The sequence below is a fragment of the Lemur catta genome, chromosome 13, assembly GCF_020740605.2.
Source record: "Lemur catta isolate mLemCat1 chromosome 13, mLemCat1.pri, whole genome shotgun sequence".
Taxonomy (NCBI): Eukaryota; Metazoa; Chordata; class Mammalia; order Primates; family Lemuridae; genus Lemur; species Lemur catta.
Window position 1 is genome coordinate 21195210 of NC_059140.1, and position 20934 is coordinate 21216143.

At 39.9% G+C, this 20934-nt stretch overlaps 1 protein-coding gene across 2 annotated transcripts in view; it reads left to right on the forward strand.

The window, feature by feature from the left end:
* NALCN (sodium leak channel, non-selective) overlaps positions 1-20934 on the forward strand; it is a 320738-nt gene that overhangs the window by 205031 nt on the left and 94773 nt on the right. For both annotated transcript variants that reach the window (XM_045567531.1, XM_045567532.1), the window contains one exon: positions 10740-10814. In XM_045567531.1, the coding sequence (XP_045423487.1) occupies positions 10740-10814 (75 nt within the window). The remainder of the gene's footprint in view (positions 1-10739; positions 10815-20934) is intronic.

Below are 20934 nucleotides of genomic sequence, written 5' to 3' on the forward strand. Positions count from 1 at the left end.
ATAAAATTGCTTTAACTTGCATGTTTGCATTTCCATAATTATTAATAAGGGAGAACCTCTTCATGTGATTATTCGCTATCTTCTTTGTGACTCACCCAACCATTCACTGTACTTATTTTTCTAGAAACTAGTTTGTCTTTTTAAAATTTATTTGTTGAAGTGGCATGTATATTCTGGATATTAATGTCCTGACTACTACATATGTTGCAAATACCCTCTCTTAGGCAGCACTTTGTTATTCTAATTTGTCTATGATGTCTTTTGACATTATATATTTCCATTTTATTTTTAATTGACAAATAATAACCATATATACAATAGTCCTCCTTTATCCCTAGGGAATATGTTCTAAGACCCCCCCCCAGTGGATGCCTGAAACCATTGATAGTACTGAACCATGGATATACTATGCTTTTTGTCATACATAATGTACCTGTGATAAAGTTCAGTTTATAAATTAGGCATAGTAAGAGATTAGCAACAATAATTAATAATAAAATAGAATAGTTATAACAAATAAAGGTTGTTATGTGAATGGGCTCACTTGCAAGTGTGCTCTCTCTCTCTCTCCCATGCTCAAAAAATCCTAATATTTTTGGACCCTAGTTGACCATGGGTAACTGAAACCACAGAAAGCAAGGCTTTGGATAAGGCAGGACTACTACATTTATGGGGTACAATGTGATATTTCAATACATGTGTACATTGTAAAATGATCAAATTAGGTCAGAACTCTCAGTTTTTCACTTATGCTCTGTATTTATTTTGAACTCCTGCTTAAGAAATTCTTTTCCACTCTAAAATACTAAAAATCTTCTCCTATATCTTTTTCTACTTGTTTACAATGTTTTGTTTTTCATCTTGGAGACTTTAACACGTGTCAACTTACTATTTATATATCACGTAAGCTAGATGAAATACACTGTTTGAATAAAACTCAAACCAATTTTTCTCAGCCAGATTTACATGAAAAAGTTAAAGCTTGAGAATATTTACTTGGTTTCTCTGATTATGAAGTCTAAAACAAAAAAGGTATAACTATGAAAACATTTTACTTTATACATGATTTTTAAATGAGAAATAATTGATTTAATGAAAGAAAACACACCATATAACTAAATTAAAGCAAAGATTATCACTTCTATACTACCCCAAAAGTCTGGTACTGAAGTTATTTCCCCAGTCCACTGGAAATTTTGCTTAAAATATGATCGGCAGTTGTTTTTCTTTTCCTGTATGTTCTTAGACTGACAGTTACTATAATGGGCTCTATCAGGTGACTTGGTAAAGTTTTACTGAACTTCTGCTACTATGCATAAGTACTAATCTGCATCCTGGCCAAAGTGGGAAAGAGCTTAATCCATGTCCTCTAGAGCCTACAACTATTAAAAATAGGGAGTTAGCACTAGTAAAACACAGACCAACTAATCAACACATATATAAAACCTGTGATTCAAGACCTAATGCTGCAAGTGATAGAAGAGACATGTGCACATTGCTACTTGCGCTGTGATCAATGCCCACATAACAAACATCTGCTCCCCCATTGTTTCGAATCTACCTGACAAGAAATATTTAAAATATTGGCAGTAAAACAGCTAAAGATGGTTTGTGGATCAATATTTTAATATGTGCTTGAAAATTACAGGCCTGTGTCAAATACACACTGCATGCCCTTAAAAACTGAACTTGTGCTAGTTAAACTTATTCCATAAGCCTATCTTTAGGCTTGAACTTACTTAAGTGAGCGTTTTGTTTAATTGTATGGGTTTTTTTTTAAATACTACAAATCATTTTAATCCAAATGGGGGAAAAAAAAAACAAAACACAAGTCTACATAAATATACAAGCTCTGATTTGTCTTTTATTCACGCTGACCAGTGGTGCCGCACAGCCTGGTGAGTTCCTGATTTAGTCTTCTGAGGGACAGGCATGTGCCAAGCAGCAAAAAAACAAAATGTTTGGCTGCAGCTCGTTCTGAAATAAAGAACAGCAGGCTACTCCATCACCCCTGGGGACACCAATTTGTCAGGCCCCAGTGAAAATCAACCTTAAGTGCACAGCAAATGCATATTCATAACCATTATCTATTGTCCCTTTAAATATCTCCCTTTTTTGCCAGGTATGTATTCGGTATTTCTGGCCTGACTGATTGCAGTTTACAAAATGCTTGTTAAATTCATCTTTTTCCCCACTTTTGCCAATGATTTGGGGATAAGAACTATGAAGACTTAACCAGTTGAAAAACTCTTTTTTTTCCCCCCTGCAATGTTTTCCCTTTATTATTGTTTCAAAGGAAAGCCCTGTGATGTGAATACTGAAAAGAGAGAAAATGTAATTAAGTGTTCATTGTGGATAGTCTTTTTGCTACATCTGAAGTGCTGAAATTAACACAGCAATCTCTTGATTTTGCCTAGGTAGCAGCAGCTTGCTGAGAATATCATTTTTTGCTGACAGAAATGGACATTCCAAAGTATAAATTAAATAACTTGATTTTATAGCATTCATTTAAAAGTGCATCTGTGTTGAACGTATCCCATTTTACACTGCTCTGATTACATTTGACTTTTTATTGACCCATATAAAAAGTGAAATTATTTCACACTACAGGCTGCAAGACAGCTTAGGGTAGTGTGATTATAAGTGGTAAAAAGGAAAAAAAAAAAAAAAAACCTCAAGATTGTGGGACATTGATTTCTGTTGTGCTTCTATTATATATTTAAAAATAATTTAAAAGTAGAAATTATTAATAAAGTTCAGAGTAGAGAAATGAGATTAAAGGTGACATTTCAGCTAAAGGGCCATCTTTAAGCTATATAAAGAAAAAATAGTAAAAACAAGCTTTATGAAAAGAAATGAAAATGAAAAGAGAAAGATATATACATATATAGGATGAGGTCATGACTATATGCAGTTAGAAAGAGTGTAACATAGGATATGTTACTGCTACAGCAATAGAAATTCTCAACCAAGAAAATCCATTCTAGATGATAAGGCTGTCTTTTGCAAAAATAAACCATAACTCAGCAGTCCAAATCATGCGAATTCAACAGTGATTCTTATATAGAGAGAATGAGAACTATAGTGCATTGGACAGAATGATTTGTGTCGCAACAAAATTGGAGGAAATAATTATAATTATAAACACAACTATTTCAGTAATTTATTGAATTTGACTGAAATTTGTTATAGGTAAATGGAAGAAAAACAAATTTTTGTCTGCAGTTAAATGTATCAAACTTAAATATAGCAAATACCTAGCCAACCCTCAGCTCAGGTAACTTTGCGATTTTTCAGAGGAGTGGGAGAAGGAAAAGCAGAAGTTGGAGAATGAGAAGAGTAATAAAGAATTTTAGAGTAGTGGAACTGTAAGACTCCAGGGCAGGCACCATATTCAAACTGGAAAATCACCCTTTTGAAATCCACTGAGCTAAAAAAGTCAAAATTCCATCATATCATTCATAAAAATTCTGGGAAAGAGGTTTCCCAGGCTTCAGAAGACCTGGTATGTGGCATTTTCCACACGGAATGCATTGTCAATGCTAAAAATATCTTGGGACCGGGCATTATAACCTGAGCAAAACAAAGAATTAGATACCTGAAATATTTTATTACTCTCTACTTTTTCATTGAAATCAGTGATGCCTAATGTATCAATATTGATCACAAAATAAAAGATGGCCATATCGGTTGTATATTACACAGTAGAACAAATACTATTTTGCATAGTAATATAATCAAATGTTGTAGACCTGTTAAAAGTGGCAAATAGCCAATGCACAAAAAATATATATATTTGAATTTCTTTTTTTAAAGCATTGCACAAAGTAAACACCACTGTGTTGAAAGTTTACATGTACTTTAACAAACTTCAAGAAAAAAATGGGCCAGGCACAGTGGCTCATGCCTGTAATCCTAGCACTCTGGGAGGCTGAGGTGGGAGGATTGCTTGAGCTCAGGAGTGTGAGACCAGCCTGAGCAAGAGTGAGACCCCATCTCTACTAAAAAATAAAAAAATAAAAAAGGAAAAATTAATTAGCCTATAGTCCCAGCGACTTGAGAGGCTGAGTCAGGAGGATCACTTAAGCCCAGGAGTCTAAGGCTGCAGTGAGCTATGATGATGCCACTGCACTCTACCCAGGGCAACAGAGACTCTGTCTCAAAAAAAAAAAAAAAAAAAGGAAATGAAAGGGTATGTCATTAGCCTTTTTTCCCCTAAAATTGTGTCATTAAAAAAACAGTGACATAGTATGCCGTGCTATATTATGAATTAAAAATTATGTAAATGTAAATATTAGAAAATAAATAATGCAAAGCAAATTGATTGCATAATTTAGAACTGGCCAAATATAAAAGTAAAAGTGTTTCATACGAATGATGAAGCTCTTGTGATTCAATTTGGCAAGTCCCTGTAAAAATCTTTTATTACATCAATAACATTTTAATGTAAACCTGTAAATCACATTTAATGGCTATGGAAAACCTTTTGGCACAGCACATGTGGCACTTGTAGTGGGTGAACACGGACTGAAAATAAGATGCAGACATCGATGTGGTGGGTTCAGATTATTAATGAGTATTACCTCAGCTTTCTATAGAAACAGAGCAAATGAAAACACCCAGAGAACTGGTTCTTGCTTGCAGAATTAGGATTTGTCACGCACTCCCAGGACTGTCAGTACCGTGTGTTATCGAGTGGCTGACACCCAGGTCAGCCTGCTTTCTCGGTCCAATTCCACACAGCACTGGGTTTGTAGGGAAATACTGTATCATCGACAATGTAAATTAAATACGATGGAAACCAAGCTGCCACCTCCTCTGACTTCTATTTCTTTATCGCAGTAGTATTGTCACCTTATTAGAGTCTGAGAAAAGAATGACAAAGTAATTCTCACTCCCTGGCAATCAGCTGCAGACTCACCCTGCATCTCCTGAACCTTCTATCTCCAAAGACACATCCAAGGCCACAGACCAGACTTAAGTCATCTCTCACCCCAAGTGCCAAGTTGTCACCTTATCACAGTGCCCTCCATGCCAGGGGCAAGGAAACAAGAATCGAGCTAAAAGTCCATGTCCAAACAAAGCTTCAGGAAGAAACTCAAGCTCCCCACACGGCTTTCCAACTGGTTCCTCTTTTTAAGTAGTTTCTGCCTTTGCCATTGCGTTGTCACATTAATTGAACAAGAATGCCTAAACATTCAAAGATATGTATTGAATAAAATTAGGTCTTATGCTGGTTTAAAGCAAACTTTAAACTTTCTCTTATGTTGTTCTTACATTTGTTGGTGACCCCTCCCCAACAGTTTGTTCCCGATTCTGTAAGCCGGGGGCTTCCTATGGCCAAGGCCCCTCAGCGTCTTCCCAGCAGAGCCAGAGCTTTTCCTCCCCCAGCCTGTCCCTCTCCCATCCACCACGAAAACCAGACTCTGCCATGACGAGGAGAAAGTGCCCCTAGCGTCCCACGGCTGTCTCTGACCTCTGCTCTGAGGGTGGCTTTTTTTCTCTTTCCTCCAAGAAAAATGTATGAAATATACTTAAAAAAAAAAAAACAAGGTGAGAAGACACTATACATCTAATAACCTTTGGCTGAACTGCACTTAATACCATCTAGTTAGTGATTCAATGAGCCAGTTTAAAGTGGATGCAATAAAAAATAAAAAAAGAACTTTTTAAAGGGAAAATTTAACAGAGAAGAAACTAATGCCATCGCTTTGTGACTATTTCAGCCTCCCTCTCACGTCCCCTGACTTCCCTCTGTGGCACTCAGACCGGCTGCCCACCCCGCCTGCCTCTCCAGCCCCTGAGCCGCCCGCGCCCCCCCCCCCCCCCCCCCCCGCGGAAGCCAGGCGCTGGCCAGACTCACCCACTGGCGAGGCCCCAACAAGCTGCATGCCCCCACCCCCCAGAATGCCTTTCTCACAGTTCTCGTCCTGCCGAAATCTTCCTTCTCCTTGGTACCTTGGGAGCGCATCCTTGGGATCTTTATCAGCGTCTCACAATGTTAACTAAGCAGAGTTCAGGAGATGCTCGCAACCCATGTGCCCAGATGGGCTCTCAGAAATCTAAGTGCTCAAGATGCTATAGAACTAAATTTGCCGTACTCTGATAGGGTTTAGTTTCTAGTTGTCCCTCTTCACACATATGTGGCTGCCTTCCCCACCCTGCCCCCTCCAACTTTCTTGCACATTTCTGCTTGCTAAGAGGAAATAATGTTTTCTGGGATGGGGCATGAGAGAGACAAAAGGGCTTGAATGGGGAGTGGTGGGAGAGAGAGGGAGAGAGAGAGAGAGAAAGCGTGTTTCTATGGGAGGTGGCAATGCACCACACTTGGGGACGCCAGCCGTGTTGGTACCCATCTGGGTGTGTTTTGACATCCAAGACTTGACCCCACTTCTTGTCTGAACTTGGGGAAAGAGCCTTGCTGGGGCCCCTCATGGACAAGGAGCAGCCTGGGCAGAGCTGGGAAGCTGCCTGAGAGGTCTAGGGAGAAAGGCTTGAAAGATACCCGGAGAACAAGTCTCTCTTACTTAGCTCCAAGTGGAATGACAGAAAGTCTAAGCTTCCCTAAGAGTTGAGAGCTGGTGAGTCTGTTGTAGGAACAAGAGCCTAAGTCAAAGACCAGAAGGAGAGTATGGTGGGTTGAATGAGAGCCCCCAAAAGATATGCCCTGCCTTTTTTTTTTTTTTTTGGAGACAGGGTCTCACTCTGTCACCCAGGCTAGAGTACAGTGGCGTCATCATAGCTTACTGCAACCTCAAACTTCTGGGCCCAAGGGATCCTCCTGCCTCAGCCTCCCAAGCAACTGGGACTACGGGTGTGCACCACACGCCCAGCTAATTTTTCTATATTTGTAGAGACGGGGCCCCACTCTTGCTCAGGCTGGTCTCAAACTCCTGATCTCAAGCAATCCTTCCACTTCATCCTCCCAAGGTGCTGGGATTACAGGCATTAGCCACCACACTCAGCCTATGTTCCTGTCTTAACCCTCAGAACCAGAGAATGTAAGCTTTTTGGAAAGAGGGTCTTTGCAGATGTAATTTAAGTAAGTGTCTTGTAATGAGATCATCCTGGATTATTTGGGTGGGCCCTAAATCTAATGACAAGTGTCCTTAGAAGAGACAGAAGAGAACAAGATGTGAGGATGGAGGCAGAGACTGGTGTGATGGTGCCACAAGCCAAAGGATGCCTGGGACCCCCAGGAGCTGGAAGAGACAAGGAAGAGCTTGTCCTAGAGCTTTTGGGGAGTGTGTGGTCCGCTGACAGCTCAATTTTGGACTTCTGGCCTCCAAAATTGTGATAGAATAAGTATCTGTTGCTTTAAGCCACCAAGTATGAGCAATTTATTACAGCAGCTCTGGGAAACTCGTACAGAGGATATCACTGGGAATCAGAGATCTTAGCTGGAATTTCAGGAGCCAATATGGTAATCAAGTGAGCAAAGAGAACCCCCACAACAAGCAGCATCAGTACCCCTAGTGGGGGATGGAGGACACATTATCAGCTCACAGCGGTAACCTTGACCTGAGACTAGTCCTGAAAAGAAAATGAACATTTATTCAAATGTAACAGAGTTTAGTTTTAAAGGACTTAATTGAATTGATACAGCAAGATTATGTTTTCAGCCATCAACAGAAATAAGGGATTGTGAACTAAATTAAATTCATTTACAGAAAAACCAAGAAAATTATTTTAGCTTCATATATGTAAATTTACATCTGTATATTTTCGGACATAGTATAGGCTATACTACACGTCAGTGTTTTTGAGGAAGAATTAAATGAAAAATATGATAGCTGCAATTTGTTGAGCTGTTGTTGTTATATCCATAATACTTTACAAACGAGGGCCCTGAAGGTCATTTGTTGGCGAGTGGTTGCCACGTTGCTCATAACTGGCAGAACCTATTTGCTACTCAAGGTCTCTGACTCCAAGCAAAGGGCTCTTTTCCACCAGTCTGCCAATGTTTGCTTAAGTCGACTGCAAACTTTGTTGCAGTGAGTGCGATCCTGTATTTAGGTTTCCGACGAGGCAATGCCTGACACATCAATGGAGTCCAATCAACTGTCTGTCGAATTTAATCGAGTAACACAACCTCACTGTCCTTAAGTAGCCGGCCATCTGTCTGGTTTGGGGGAAATAATTAAAATTAAAATCTCCTGCCAACCCAGAAAACCACTCCATAAAGGTAGAAGAGAAAGAAAACAGTTTTATCACGGGACAAGCACGAAAGCAGACTGCAGGCACCTCATGGGAAATGCACTGAATCTCACCCTTTTATATCACCACATTCCATATATGTTCTCAAGATAAAAATAACGGGTACGCAAGTAAGAAAACTTGACAGCACCATTTGTTAAATATAGTTCATCCTAAATCCACCTGGTAATTGAGGTGGCCATCTGTGGTAGCCGACTGCCTGTATCCAAAGGAAAATTAAAACTTCTCATATCTCCACGACAAGTAGGTAGCTTTACAACTTGAACCCAGACATCTAAGTTAGACTCCCACCCTCTACCCAGAAGGGGAGATAGAGGCATTATCTTCCTTGATATTTACATTATTTCAAAAAGACAGCCCTCAGGCCCTTAAGGAGAATATTCCTGGGTTGCGAAACTGGTGAGAGGCTCATTTAGCTTTTACAAGTATTTGTATACATCTCAAAGGGAAAGAGAAAGCATTTACACTTATACCTTTTCCAAAGGAAATGCTCTAAGAAAAGGGAGGGGAAGAGCCCCCATTTTTTCTTCTTTTTCTTTTTCCTCTTTTTTTTTCCTTTTTTAGATTTGTGTTTGCACATTCACTGGAGAGATAGGAAACCCGGTTAAATTAGGACAGAGAGCAATGCCTGCTCGAGTGTCCAGGAGTGATAGAAGTGATGTAAGATACTAATATCTTACATCACTTCCTCCTGGCAGGAGGAAACTGGCAGATGACATCTCAGAATTTAGGGTGAGGATTCAGGGGAAGGTAGATTCCTCCCCTTACATTATTTTGATCATCAAGGTTACAGGAAGAGACCTAAACTTGGAGTGAACTATAAATTTTCCAGTTTAGAAAAATGCCTGGTTTAGAGTACGCCTTATGCCAGATGTGGTGTAGCAGACGTGGTGACGTTAGTAACAACCTCTGGTCTAGACCATCCTGTGTCGTCTTTAAGTTCTTGTGAGATCCCAAAGGACATGGCTTTTAAAAAGAAAGGTGCTGGCACTTTTCCCAAGCCAAGCATAACCTGTCACAGTTTAATAATGTTTGTATACTTGGAAAAGAGCTAGACATTCAATTATGCCTCATAATCTCTCTGGTACTTGAAATTCATGGCTAAATTTCCTCAACTTTCTAACCTTCATGCTTATCCACCTAATGTTAGCAAATGTACATAACTTGTTAAGAGGGAAATTGAAAGGAAGAATGTAAATTAGGAATGAAAAAGATGGTCAAATGAACGTGAGACTTGAGAGAATTCAAAGTTGAATAGGAACTAGAAATTTAAATATTTTTTAAATTCTACTATTTTGTTGTTTTCTTTCTCTTACCTTATTTACCTGTTCTAAAAGAAGCATATGTCTTCTTTTTTTTTTCTAATTTGGGAAATATTGTGAAATACGGAGGCAGGGGGGGATTCATTATTTCCCTACAGAGAGGTAGGCACCATTAACATTTCTAAAGTAACTTCTTCTAGCATTTCCTTTATTATTCTTTTTTATACATAGTTGAATTTCTACCATATATACTCCTGTTTAATATTATAATATAAGCATTTTTCGATGCTATAAAAATTCATGAGCAGACTAGTTATCTATTACTAGGTAACAAATTACCGACACATTGGACACTTACCATCAAATAGACATTTACTATCTCAGTTTCTGTGGGTTAGGAATCAGGCTTATCCAGGTGTTTCCAGTTCAGTGTCTCATGAGGTTGCAGTGGAGATGTTGGCTGGGGCTGCAGTCACCTTGCAGGCTTTCCTGGGGCTGAAGTACCCACTTCCAAGATGGATCACTCACACGGCTGTTGGCAGGAGGCCTCAGTTCCCCACGATGTGGGCCTCTCCACAGGGCTGCTTGAGTGTCCTCAAAACATGGCTTCCACCAGAGCAGGGGATCCAAAAGAGAGCAAGGTGAAAGCCACAGAGTCACACGCGATTGTTTCTGTAACCTACTGGTTACACAGGCCAAACACATCCAATATGGGAGGGGACTACAGGAGGGCATGAACACCAGGAGCTCAGCACAATGGATGCCATCTTCAACACTAGCTACCACGATAAGAATTTTTAATGGCTGCATGAATTGAATCAGATAAATCTCTATAACTCTATTAACTACTTATGCAAAGTTGGATATTATTTCTAGTATTCCATTATTACATAAAAACCCTCTAATAAGCACCTTTGTATATTAAGTTTTTCATCAATACTTCAGATTATTTTCTTAGGATATAATCTCTGAGGTGGGATTGTTAAATGAGAAAAAACATTTTCTTAATTTCTTTTTAAAATTGGCTTCAGAAAACAAATTAATATTTTATATTGTTTATTTTAATTAACACATGAATTTCCTTTAATGTATTTGTGATAAATACCTTAAAATGCCTATGTAATGAGTCACAACTGCATGTTTATTTTCGTTTAATGAATTCTGTATACAATACATTTTAGGTAGCTATACTATATTATATATAATGTTTTGATAATTATGGCATGTGGGTTTTTTCATTGTTATTTAACCATTTTATAGATCCTCCTGAGTTTGTTTGTTGCTGTTATTTTGGACAACTTAGAACTTGATGAAGATCTAAAGAAGCTTAAACAAGTAAGTAATGTATGGGGCATTTTTAAAATCTGCATTTAAAAAAATAAGGGCAAAACGTGCTTACAGGTAATATTAAAAGAGTTTGACCTTCAAAGTAAAAATAAAATAAAATTTAATAAGTTAAGGCAGTTTGACTGGACCAAATGCTGTTCATTTAGTTTAATTTTATCTAACATCAACAAAGGGAGTGTCCTATTATTCTATAACCATCCTTGGAATAGTTTTATGTGATTATTTTTGAGTAAAAGGAAGATGGGCATAAATGTAGTAAATTGGATTTGGAGACCATTTTCCTTCTGCCATTAAATGATGGCTGGAAATGAAATGCCTTAGTGTGAGATTGCCATTTTGCATAATTACATGAAGTACCCTTGATCATCATTATAAAAATATTAAATATCAACCTGCCTGACCTTTAGACACTAAAAGAGAATTTAGTCTAGGTGCCCGTAGTGATTGTAAGAAGTAAAATAGAATAAATGATCCCATATGCACCTAATTACGAATCAAAACAGACAAGGTGTCATGGTGGTGAAAACTGTACCCACAAAATGGAACTGGACATGTGTGAAGGCATGTTATCAGTGGCAGAGGATCATAGATATGATCAACAACTCATGGCTTCTGTTGCGTGGAGGATACTTGGCTTGAATATGCGGCTCTGTCAATAAGGAGAGACCCTTTGAGAAGCAGAGCTGGTGAGAGAAGGGAACACTGAGCAAGACATTCTTGGGCCATCCTCCCTAGCACTGGGAGAAGAGTTGGGTTGGCAACAAACAGAACCAAGGCTCTCAAACATTCTATTAGTAATTATAAGAGGGCCATACACATTCAGGATTTTCAAAATCTGTCTATTTTTCACAAAGCAAAAAAACATAACCTATTTACATTTAAATTTTTTTTTATATAGCTAATGGTCACTTGAGGCATTTTATTATTCCAAAGTCTATGCTTTTAACCAAGGGTATCAAGAAGAAGAAAACGTATTTGTTATAGATTCCTACTATGAGCATATCAAGGAAGGTTATAAGTTCTCTACTGTCCTTCAGCTACACAGGCAAATGGGTATCTCTCTGGTATGCTGAGGATGATTTCTTCCTGATCTTTTCACTTTATGGTAGCAGGGATAGGTTCTTCAAGTGAGAACTGGGCAGTTCTTTCAAGCCGTTGATGAAAACAATAAAGTGGCTTCTAGTTGTAGGAAAAATATGTAATGGGTGAGTTCAGAACTGAAACTGATCAATTATTTAATTACACATGCCCAATAATTGCATAACTGCATAATATATATTACATATAATAGCTGTATAACCACTTTAGACTATGCTTTACAAATCTGGTATTTAGATATGTATTTTCCTTTATACCATGTTTATTTTGCATAGATTTTGAATATCCCCTGATTGAATACATTAAAATGTGTACTCTGTAGATAAAATAAAAAAAGGAAAGAATATGAATATAACCCAGTGATAAAGGCACAGGAAAGTGACCAAATCCAGGGTTAAGAACATAATAAAGTCAGTGGCCAAATGTCAAAGGACACTGACTTTCAGTTAGAAGCCCCTTGAGGGCATGTGGCTGTGGGGTCGTATCCTCCTTAAGGAGAAACGCAATGCTCTATTTTCCCACGTGACCTCCGTGTGCCTTAGGGGTTGGTTTCCAATCAGGAACTGTTCACTTCACTTCTAGGGGTCCTCATGAGAAGCTATGGAGCCACTCTTAATACTTGAGGAAACCTAAAAGGAATTGTGCATTTACCCAATACAAGTCCGCATGTGCTAACTAAAATGTCAAGTTTGGTCTCTTAAGCTGGAAATCTGTAAATTCTAGGTGGCAGCACTGCTTCCTTAAGGCTAAAGTTCTGAAGTCTCTTCATACATGCCTTCTTTTAATTACAAAAAAAAAAAAAAGGCAACAATGAATTTCTTGTTGCTTAATCAAGACATTTGGGTGGGAAAAAAAGGGGTTTTTTTTAAAGACACAATTTCCAGAGGGGAAAATAAAAGGGCTTTTTGCAGATGCATTTTGAGAGGTTCTGACTTAAGTGCTTATTCCCACCACCTCTCTGCAAGATATCAGCAATGCGTGCTGTGATGGTCACTAATGTGCCTTTTCTTTTGTCACTCCTTAAAATAATGTTCCAAAAAGTCACCCCAATTATACATCCATATAAAATTACCCTATTGCTTTCCTTTTGTGTTATACGTAAGATGCAACCAATTCCTAGCAGCCATAGAACAGCAGGAGTCTTTCCATAGCTGCCGTAGTTTACATGACCCCATAGCTAATTAAATAGAGACCACACTTCTCTTTACAGCATCCCCAAAACACAATACAGGGATCTGGAAAAAATATTTAAAATTGTTTCCAAAATTGAGATCTAAAAATTGACTAGAAATGAGATTGTAAATGTGTGATTGTGGTGAGCTCTGAGTTGGTACAGAAGCTAAAAAACCCTTGACCTAAAACTGTCCTTTGAACAGTAGTGAGAGATGATGACCTTGAAGTTCAAGTGATGTGGAAATAACCCTGCAGAATGTAGATGGAGTTTTGCAAATTTTGGAAATGAAGAGAATTCTTGGAGCTTTAATGATTTTTGCAGATTCAGTTCAAGAAATACATAAAGGGTGTTCTTTTAAGTAGTATAAAATTCATTAAGCTATGAGGGAAAAAAACACAGAAAAGCCTTAGGGAAAGAATCATTGCAAAGGGAAATATAGATAGTCTGTGTAGATTAAATTCAAAGCTATGAAATTAAAAACTGTTTCCCTAGCTCTTCCAGTCTCGTTTGAATCCTGCTTCAAATTTGATGCTATTTGGTGTTTGACACAGAGTCCATTGCATAGTGCTAGGTGGATATATCAGGAAGCTTCTCTCTCTTCTTGACTAACGATAGGAGGATTAGTTCTTGAGGCAGGCGGTGACGGCAGCTTGAACTAAAGGAAATAGAGATGAGAGAATACTAAGGGATGGTGGAATACTGAGGAAAGGACGTAGGAGTTGGATGTAAGAAGTAAAAAACCATAGGAGACAAGGGTGTCATCCAGGTTTCTAGATTGCCCTAGGTGCACCAAGACAGAGAACACAGGAGAAAGAAGAAATGGGGGGGTTGTGTATTTATTTTCTTTTGGGGAATGGAGGTTGGTCATATTTTCCATGAAATGCCTAGGAGACACCTGTGAGACAGTGTCTATGGATATATAAAGTTTAAAGCTTAGTTTCATCCTGGAGAGGAGCAAAGCCAACAGGCAGATGGTAATTTAAAGGAAGAAAATTCTGACACATGCTACAACATGGATGAACCTTAAGCACAGCATGCTAAGTGAAATAGCCAATCACAAAAATTCTGTATGATTCCACCTTATATGAGGTATTTAAGGTAGTCAAATTCATAGAAACAGAAAGTAGATTGGTGGTTACCAGGGGCTGGGGAGAGGGCTAAAAAGGAATTGTTTAATGGGTGTAGAGCTTCAGTTTTGCAAGATTAAAAAGTTCTGGAGCTCTGTTGCACAACAATGTGAAGGCACTTAACTCTGCAGAACTGTACACTTAAAAATGATTAAGATGATAAATTTTATGTCATGCGTTTTTTACCACAATTTTTTTAAATTTAAAAGTGGTCATCTTATTAACAATAAGGGGGAAGTTAGTGATGGCAGTAATAGCAGGTTCAGGGACTTTGATGGTGCAGAGGATGAGGAATGAATGATAGCTGAAAAAGTGAAGATGAATTGCCGGCTTTTCCTGTCACACTTCTCATACTCTAAGTTTCCAGAAAGACCACCTAGTTGCTGATTGATTCTTAATTTTTTAAGATATGTTAACACTGCTTACTACAGTGCTGCCCAACTTTTTTCCGTTGCGGTGTTCATAGAGAATGATGCTATTGCAACACGCTGAAGTCAACAGGGAGGAGCCACACACAGCGGGAAACATCAGATATCTAGGACTCCTGCTGCTCTAGGAGACACTCCTCTGCCCAGGAGCTAGAGGATCAGTCCTCTGAAGAACCTATAAATCATTAGTGGCTGAGAGGTGGGACACTCAGTTTTACTCAAAGCCATTGATGCTACCCAACTCCACTTGAGGCAACTCTCTCAGTCTTTTCTTGGGAGATGATTCTTTTGTTGTCAATTTACAAATTATTGCCCTTAACTTTCTATGATGTAAATCTCAAAAGATCATCTTCTATAGCATTTGATCTGCTGTTTCTGAAATAGCTCCATCAATGTTAGACTTATTTTTTTATAATAAATTCTTATGTCACATTAAGATAGGAACAGCAATAAGATTGGTTCAAAGAAATGAAATAGCTAAGATCAAAAACTGTTTAGGATCAACATTTAAGCCAAGAGGTCACAACCAATGCTCAGAATTTGGAAATATCGATTATCAGCATGAAGACAATAGCCCAGAAATCTAGAAGTCAGTGCAAAAAGTGGAAACAGCCAACTGGATTTTGGGAGTCAAACAAGAGCCTGTTAAAATTCATGTCCTCCTGATACAAGTTGAAGTGTATCACTCAAAAAGATATGTGGAAGCCCTACCCCTCAGTACCTGTGAATGTGACTTACTGGAAATAGGGTCCCTGCTGATGTCATCAAGTTAAGATGAGGTCATTAGAGTGGACCCTCATCCAATGGGACTGGTCTCCTTGTAAGAAGAGAGAAGAGACACAGACACACAGGGAGAACTCCATGTGGTGACAGAGGTGGAGATGGGAGTGATGTGTCTACAAGGAACACCAAGGATTGCCAGCATCACTAGAAGTTAGGAGAGATCCACGGAGCAGACCTTCCCTCTGAACCTCCAGACATAGTTTACCCAGCTGATATCTCGATCTTGGACTTCCAGACCCTAGAAATGTGAGATAATAAATGTCTGTTTTTTTAAGCCACCCAGTTTTTGGTACTTTGTTACAGCAGCCCTAGGTGACTAATACATCTCCTGAGCCTTGTTCTGGCCTCAAGAAGAAATGATCCCATCTGAAGCTGGGAAGTGACACAGCTGAGCACATGGGACAGTGGGAACAATGGATGTGCCCTCAGAATTCCAGGCCAGATTGTACCAACCAAGAGCCCCTTTTTCAGCAATGGGAGTCGTTTTCTTCTGCCTTTGCTTTATTACGGGAGTCAAACAAATCCCATAAGAGTGAATGTCATAAATTTCAGACTTTCTTGGAACAAAGTTTTCTATAAGCCCTTTCAAAATTTCATTTCACGATTGACCTGGACAATCACGAATTATTCGAGGGATATTGTTTTAGAAACTGTGTTCTTTGCCTCATCTACTGACGCTTAAGGATTTTTTTGTTAGCTTAATCTCCCTTGCCATTGAACAAACATGAAGCGACATGCCTAGGACTGTTCAAATTTACATTGGTGAATTGTTGGTTGCTTCATTCTTTAATTGTGCTAATTCAGAATTCCTTTCATCACAGTTTTTCACATCACTCTGCAAGGTAACCCCTAATTTAAAAGGGGGGGTTTGGAGAGGAAACGTGCCCAAAAGGGACAGGGAAGGAAGGCAGAAGATCACACTGCAACTCCACCTGCACACAGCCCACTGCTTAGCTGTGGGGATACTATTTTATTTTACTTCAATTCATCAAGAGAACAAAATTTTTAAGAACAATGAACCCAGTGCACTACACCATTCAAAACAACAAGGATGATAATGAAGAGCAACCTAACAGCACTTTTTTTTTTCCAGATTCTGTTGCAGGCAATGGGAAACTAGGTTGCTATGGTTCTAAGAAAAAAGTGTGACAATTGGTTTTCAGTTTTATGCAGTGCCTGACAGTTGTTCAATCACAAAAAGTCTCCTTTGTAGCTGTGTTAAGACCTGTTATGAGGAGTTAGGATAGTGAGTTTCACCCTATATAGTCCTAAACACTAAACCTGGGCACAGTAGAGGTGTCACCCCTGCCCTGATTTCTTTGGGGCTCAAGTTTCATATGTCCCGTTTGGTCCTTTTTTCTGAATAGTTCGTATACTTTTCCATTCTTCCCAGAGCATTTTCGTTATCTGTTTGTTCGTGCATTCCTCAAATATTTGAGTCCCTACTATGTGCAAGACACTGGGCCGAGCATGAGTGAAACAAGAATCAAGAAATAAAGTTGGGGAGTTGGACATAAATCAAATAATTAAAACAATTAATAAATACTTACAAATTAAAATGAACTTTCCTCAGAAAAGAGCACCATCTCAAGAGAGGAGTTAATAGAAGACCCTGACACCAACAGGGGCGGGGGGTGATGAAGGGGAGAGTGGCACCAGAGATAAGTTAAGCAGGAAGAGCATCCTGCATCCATGGGGGTGTCGGGGGACGGGCAGTGGGGCGCACTCCAGGGAGAAGGGGCAGCCTCAGTTCGCCCAGAGGTGAAAAGGCCAGGCTGAGTGGTATAGAGTAAGCATAGGACAGTAAGCAGGGCACAGGCCATGCAGCGCTTTGAGAAACACGGTAAGAACTTTTACCTTTAACCTAAGAGCAACAGGAAGCCACTGAAGGCTTGTAAGCTGGGAGTCGTGGCGAACCAAAGAGCTATTTGGAAAATAAAATCAAGGGGGACTGGTGATAGATCAGATTTAAAGACATGAGTGGGAGCATCTCAGGGGTGACTCCTGCTTTCAGGTTTGCACAGTTGCGTGGATGACAGTGCCATTCACTGAACCAAGAGACACAAGCACACAACCATACCTGACGGAAAGGATTGTCAGCTCAGTCTTGGGCATGTTGAGTTTGTGATGCAACATTTTAGATGAGATGCCCATTACTCAGTTGCAAATGTAGGTCTGGAGTTCAGGGGAGCAGACTGGCTGGAGATATAAATGGGAAGTTCAATGTCATTCTCAATTATAATATTTATTCAGTACCTACCACATGCCAAGCACAGTTCTAGGCACATGGGATACAGTGAACAAACCAGATAAAAATCCCAGCCCTCTTTGAGCTTTAGTCTTGGTAAAGTTCTCTGTATTTACATAATCATGGGAGTTGTAAATCTGGATGAAATTGTGTAGGGTGGGAAGAAAAGAGATACTGGAGCCTTGAGGAAGAGCAACATTTAATAACTGCTAGTGCTTTGCCCTTAGGGTAACTCAATTAATCTGTCTCTGTTTTTTCCCTTGTGTATTCTAACTTTTGATTCCATTAAAAACACTCTGTCTGTCTCAAGTTCAAACTCCCAACAAGAGAAGATCTGATTGGTCCAGCTAATCAATATCACTCTTTTTAGGCAGGAATTTCATCTTTAACTGCATCACATAGTGCTGGTTGGTCTTATAGAAAGTCCCTCTCCTTCATCAGGTTTCTAGCTCAAGCAGCTTTGATGAGGATGATGGGTCACTTGGGACCACATGGCAATTTATAAGGAAGGAATATCCTCCTAAAAAAGACCAGGCAGACATTTCGAGAACTCACCTACACATGACACAGAGGTTTTGTTTATCCATTGTATGCCACCAGAATTCAAAAGTCTAGGAATAGCTAACAGAAAAGAGAAGCTGAAGTAACCCAGCTCCTCCCCAAACACCCGCAGAGGAGAAAGCAGTGCTGTGTCCACCGCAGGTGCTAAGCGAGTATCATCCCTCCCCCTCCGCCTCCCCTTCTCCTCCGCACTCTGCCAGTTACACGTCTTCACATCGCTCTGGTTCTCATCCGCTTTGTGATATGCAAAGATGGAAGGCCAGGGACACAGGCACAGTGAAAAAGAAGAGCAGGAGAAAGGGAAGTTAGAAGGAACCTTGCAACCATTTTCCTTCCAGCGAGTGGTTGATGGAAGAAAGGAATTAAAGCGTCTCTCTCACTGATAAGCTATGTGATTTTCAGGAAATTTCTTTCTCTTCCTTTCAGTTTTGTAATGTCTAATTTGAATATCTTTAGATCTGGTGTGCACTCTTTAATTTGATGACGTAGATCCTAACTCATATATACTGTCTTATACAATTGTTTTATACCATCCTGATCCAGTTATATCATCTTCCTGGTCCCATAGGCATTTATGTCTTGCCCCTGCCCTGGACTCTAACAAGGCCCTTTCCAGATCTAAAATTCTCATCTGGGAAAGAGTCATGAGCTGGTGTGATGGGGGCTGCATGTAGCTGTACACAGTTAGACCAGATCTGTTATGTATGTCCAGTGTCTGTTCTGATGGGGTTCATGCTGTGTGGGTTTTTTTATATATACATTTCTAATATCTCCCCTGTTCACTACTGTGAATTTCTGCTCTGAAACCTCACCGCCCCTACAAACCTCAATGCCCACCAGAGACAGCCTGGTAATAACCACCAGTAAGGGGTGACAGCCAAGCCACAAAGAAAAGCTGGACCAACGATGCACCTGACTTGTGTTGCAGGCTCTGGCACTAGAGCTCAGGGCCACTGGGCCCTGTGTAAGCATTCTCCTCTCAGGATAGTAAGATTTTGTCAACACACATAATGCTCCCTTAATGAAAATCTTGGTTGCATTAATAAATGCTGTCAGACGGCATTGCTTCTTACTTGCACCTGGATAAAATAAAAGAATACAAGTCCAGAAAGTGGTAGCATCCCTTCCTGCCATTTACTTTACTCTCAAAATTCACCACTTTCCTGTGATTTTTCACTCTAAAAGTCTAGGAAAGGGAATTATATGACTGCCTGGATCCTCATATGGCCTTGACATGTTTTTAATTGGGTCATTTCGTCTTATTCTGGATTCGTGGCTAAAATCTCAGACCTAAATGCTTCCCCTTCTAAGGTGAGCCAACAGCAGCCAGGGCCAGAGTCCACCTTCCAGAGATGAGCAGCAGCTCTCTTACCCCCGATTATCTGCCCAGTTCACCACTCCCCAGTTGATACAGGGAGAGCACTGCGGGAGTGAAGGTGTGGCAGAATCATCCAGAGTGCAGTGTTTATGTAGAGAGATTATTCCTCCTCTGCTCAAAGCTGGGGGAGTGGATGGTTTCAGGAGACTCTCTTGTAGGAATAAGAGGTCCCAGTAAAGATGAGAGACTGGCTCCTCTATCTGGGAGCTTGGAGAGCCTGGAGGACTAGTCGGTACAGCCACTAGATTAGAGCAAGGTGAGCTGGCTGTTGAAAAAAGTTGACGTCTTCCTTCTGAAGAATGGTGTGCATAGAGGTAGTGTGAATATGCCCACATGTGGCCTGCAGATTGCTATAGGAGAGAGGCCAGCCAGAGTACAGCTGGCACTAGCTCGCAGGGACTGTCCAGAGAATACCTTCCAAGGTTGATACTAGGGGGACCCCACCCCTGCTTAGTTCTCTGCCACCCTGGACAATTCAGAGGGGATCTCAGTGATTCCCTGACAGATGTTAGAGGAAGGGGGAGGGACGAAGGGCTGCCCAGACAGAGGCCGAGCCAAGACATGTTGCAGTCAGTGAGAGGCTGAGCAGAATGGCTGAAGAAGACAAGAGTCTCTTGTATCAAGCTGTCCTTATTAAAAAAAAAAAAAAAAAAAGAATGACACAAACCACACGTTGACCACATCAGCAAAGGCCACAAGCTTTAAACAGGTCTAGATCCAAACCAAACCAGAAAGAGAGTCACCCTGAAATGTGTGGCTGGTCTCCTAAGATAATCCCTTCTTCTCTGAGTTCTCCACCCTGGCCTCCACTCTGGAGGAGCTAGACGCAAAAGAAGGAGAGGTGAAGCAGTGAAAGAGGAGCCCATGTGCCCTCCCAGTTCAGGACAGCAAGTCACACTTGTAGCACAGTGGGGCGGGCTGGGGAGGTGGGGATCAGACATAAGACTGGATTTCACTGGACAAATTTTTAAACACCAAATTTGGCCAAAAAGTTATGGAACTTACCTAGAAATAAAAACCAGTCTTTTTTTTTCTTTATTCCTTTTTTTTCTTCATTCATAATTGAGCTATCCTGTAATTAATCCTATAATTGAGGATTAATGATTGCAAGGTTGTCCTTCCCTTACATTCTGTTAACACTTGGTGCACTTGCCCAGTGCTAGGCACAGAATGTGGCATTTTCATGAACAGCCACAGGATTGTTGAAAAGTTTCTAGTCTGATCGTAACAAAAGAGTGACTTAGATTGTTTCTAGGAAATGAGAACTGTATATGCACATTATTTTGTTTAATGTTATCCCTCTTTCCATTT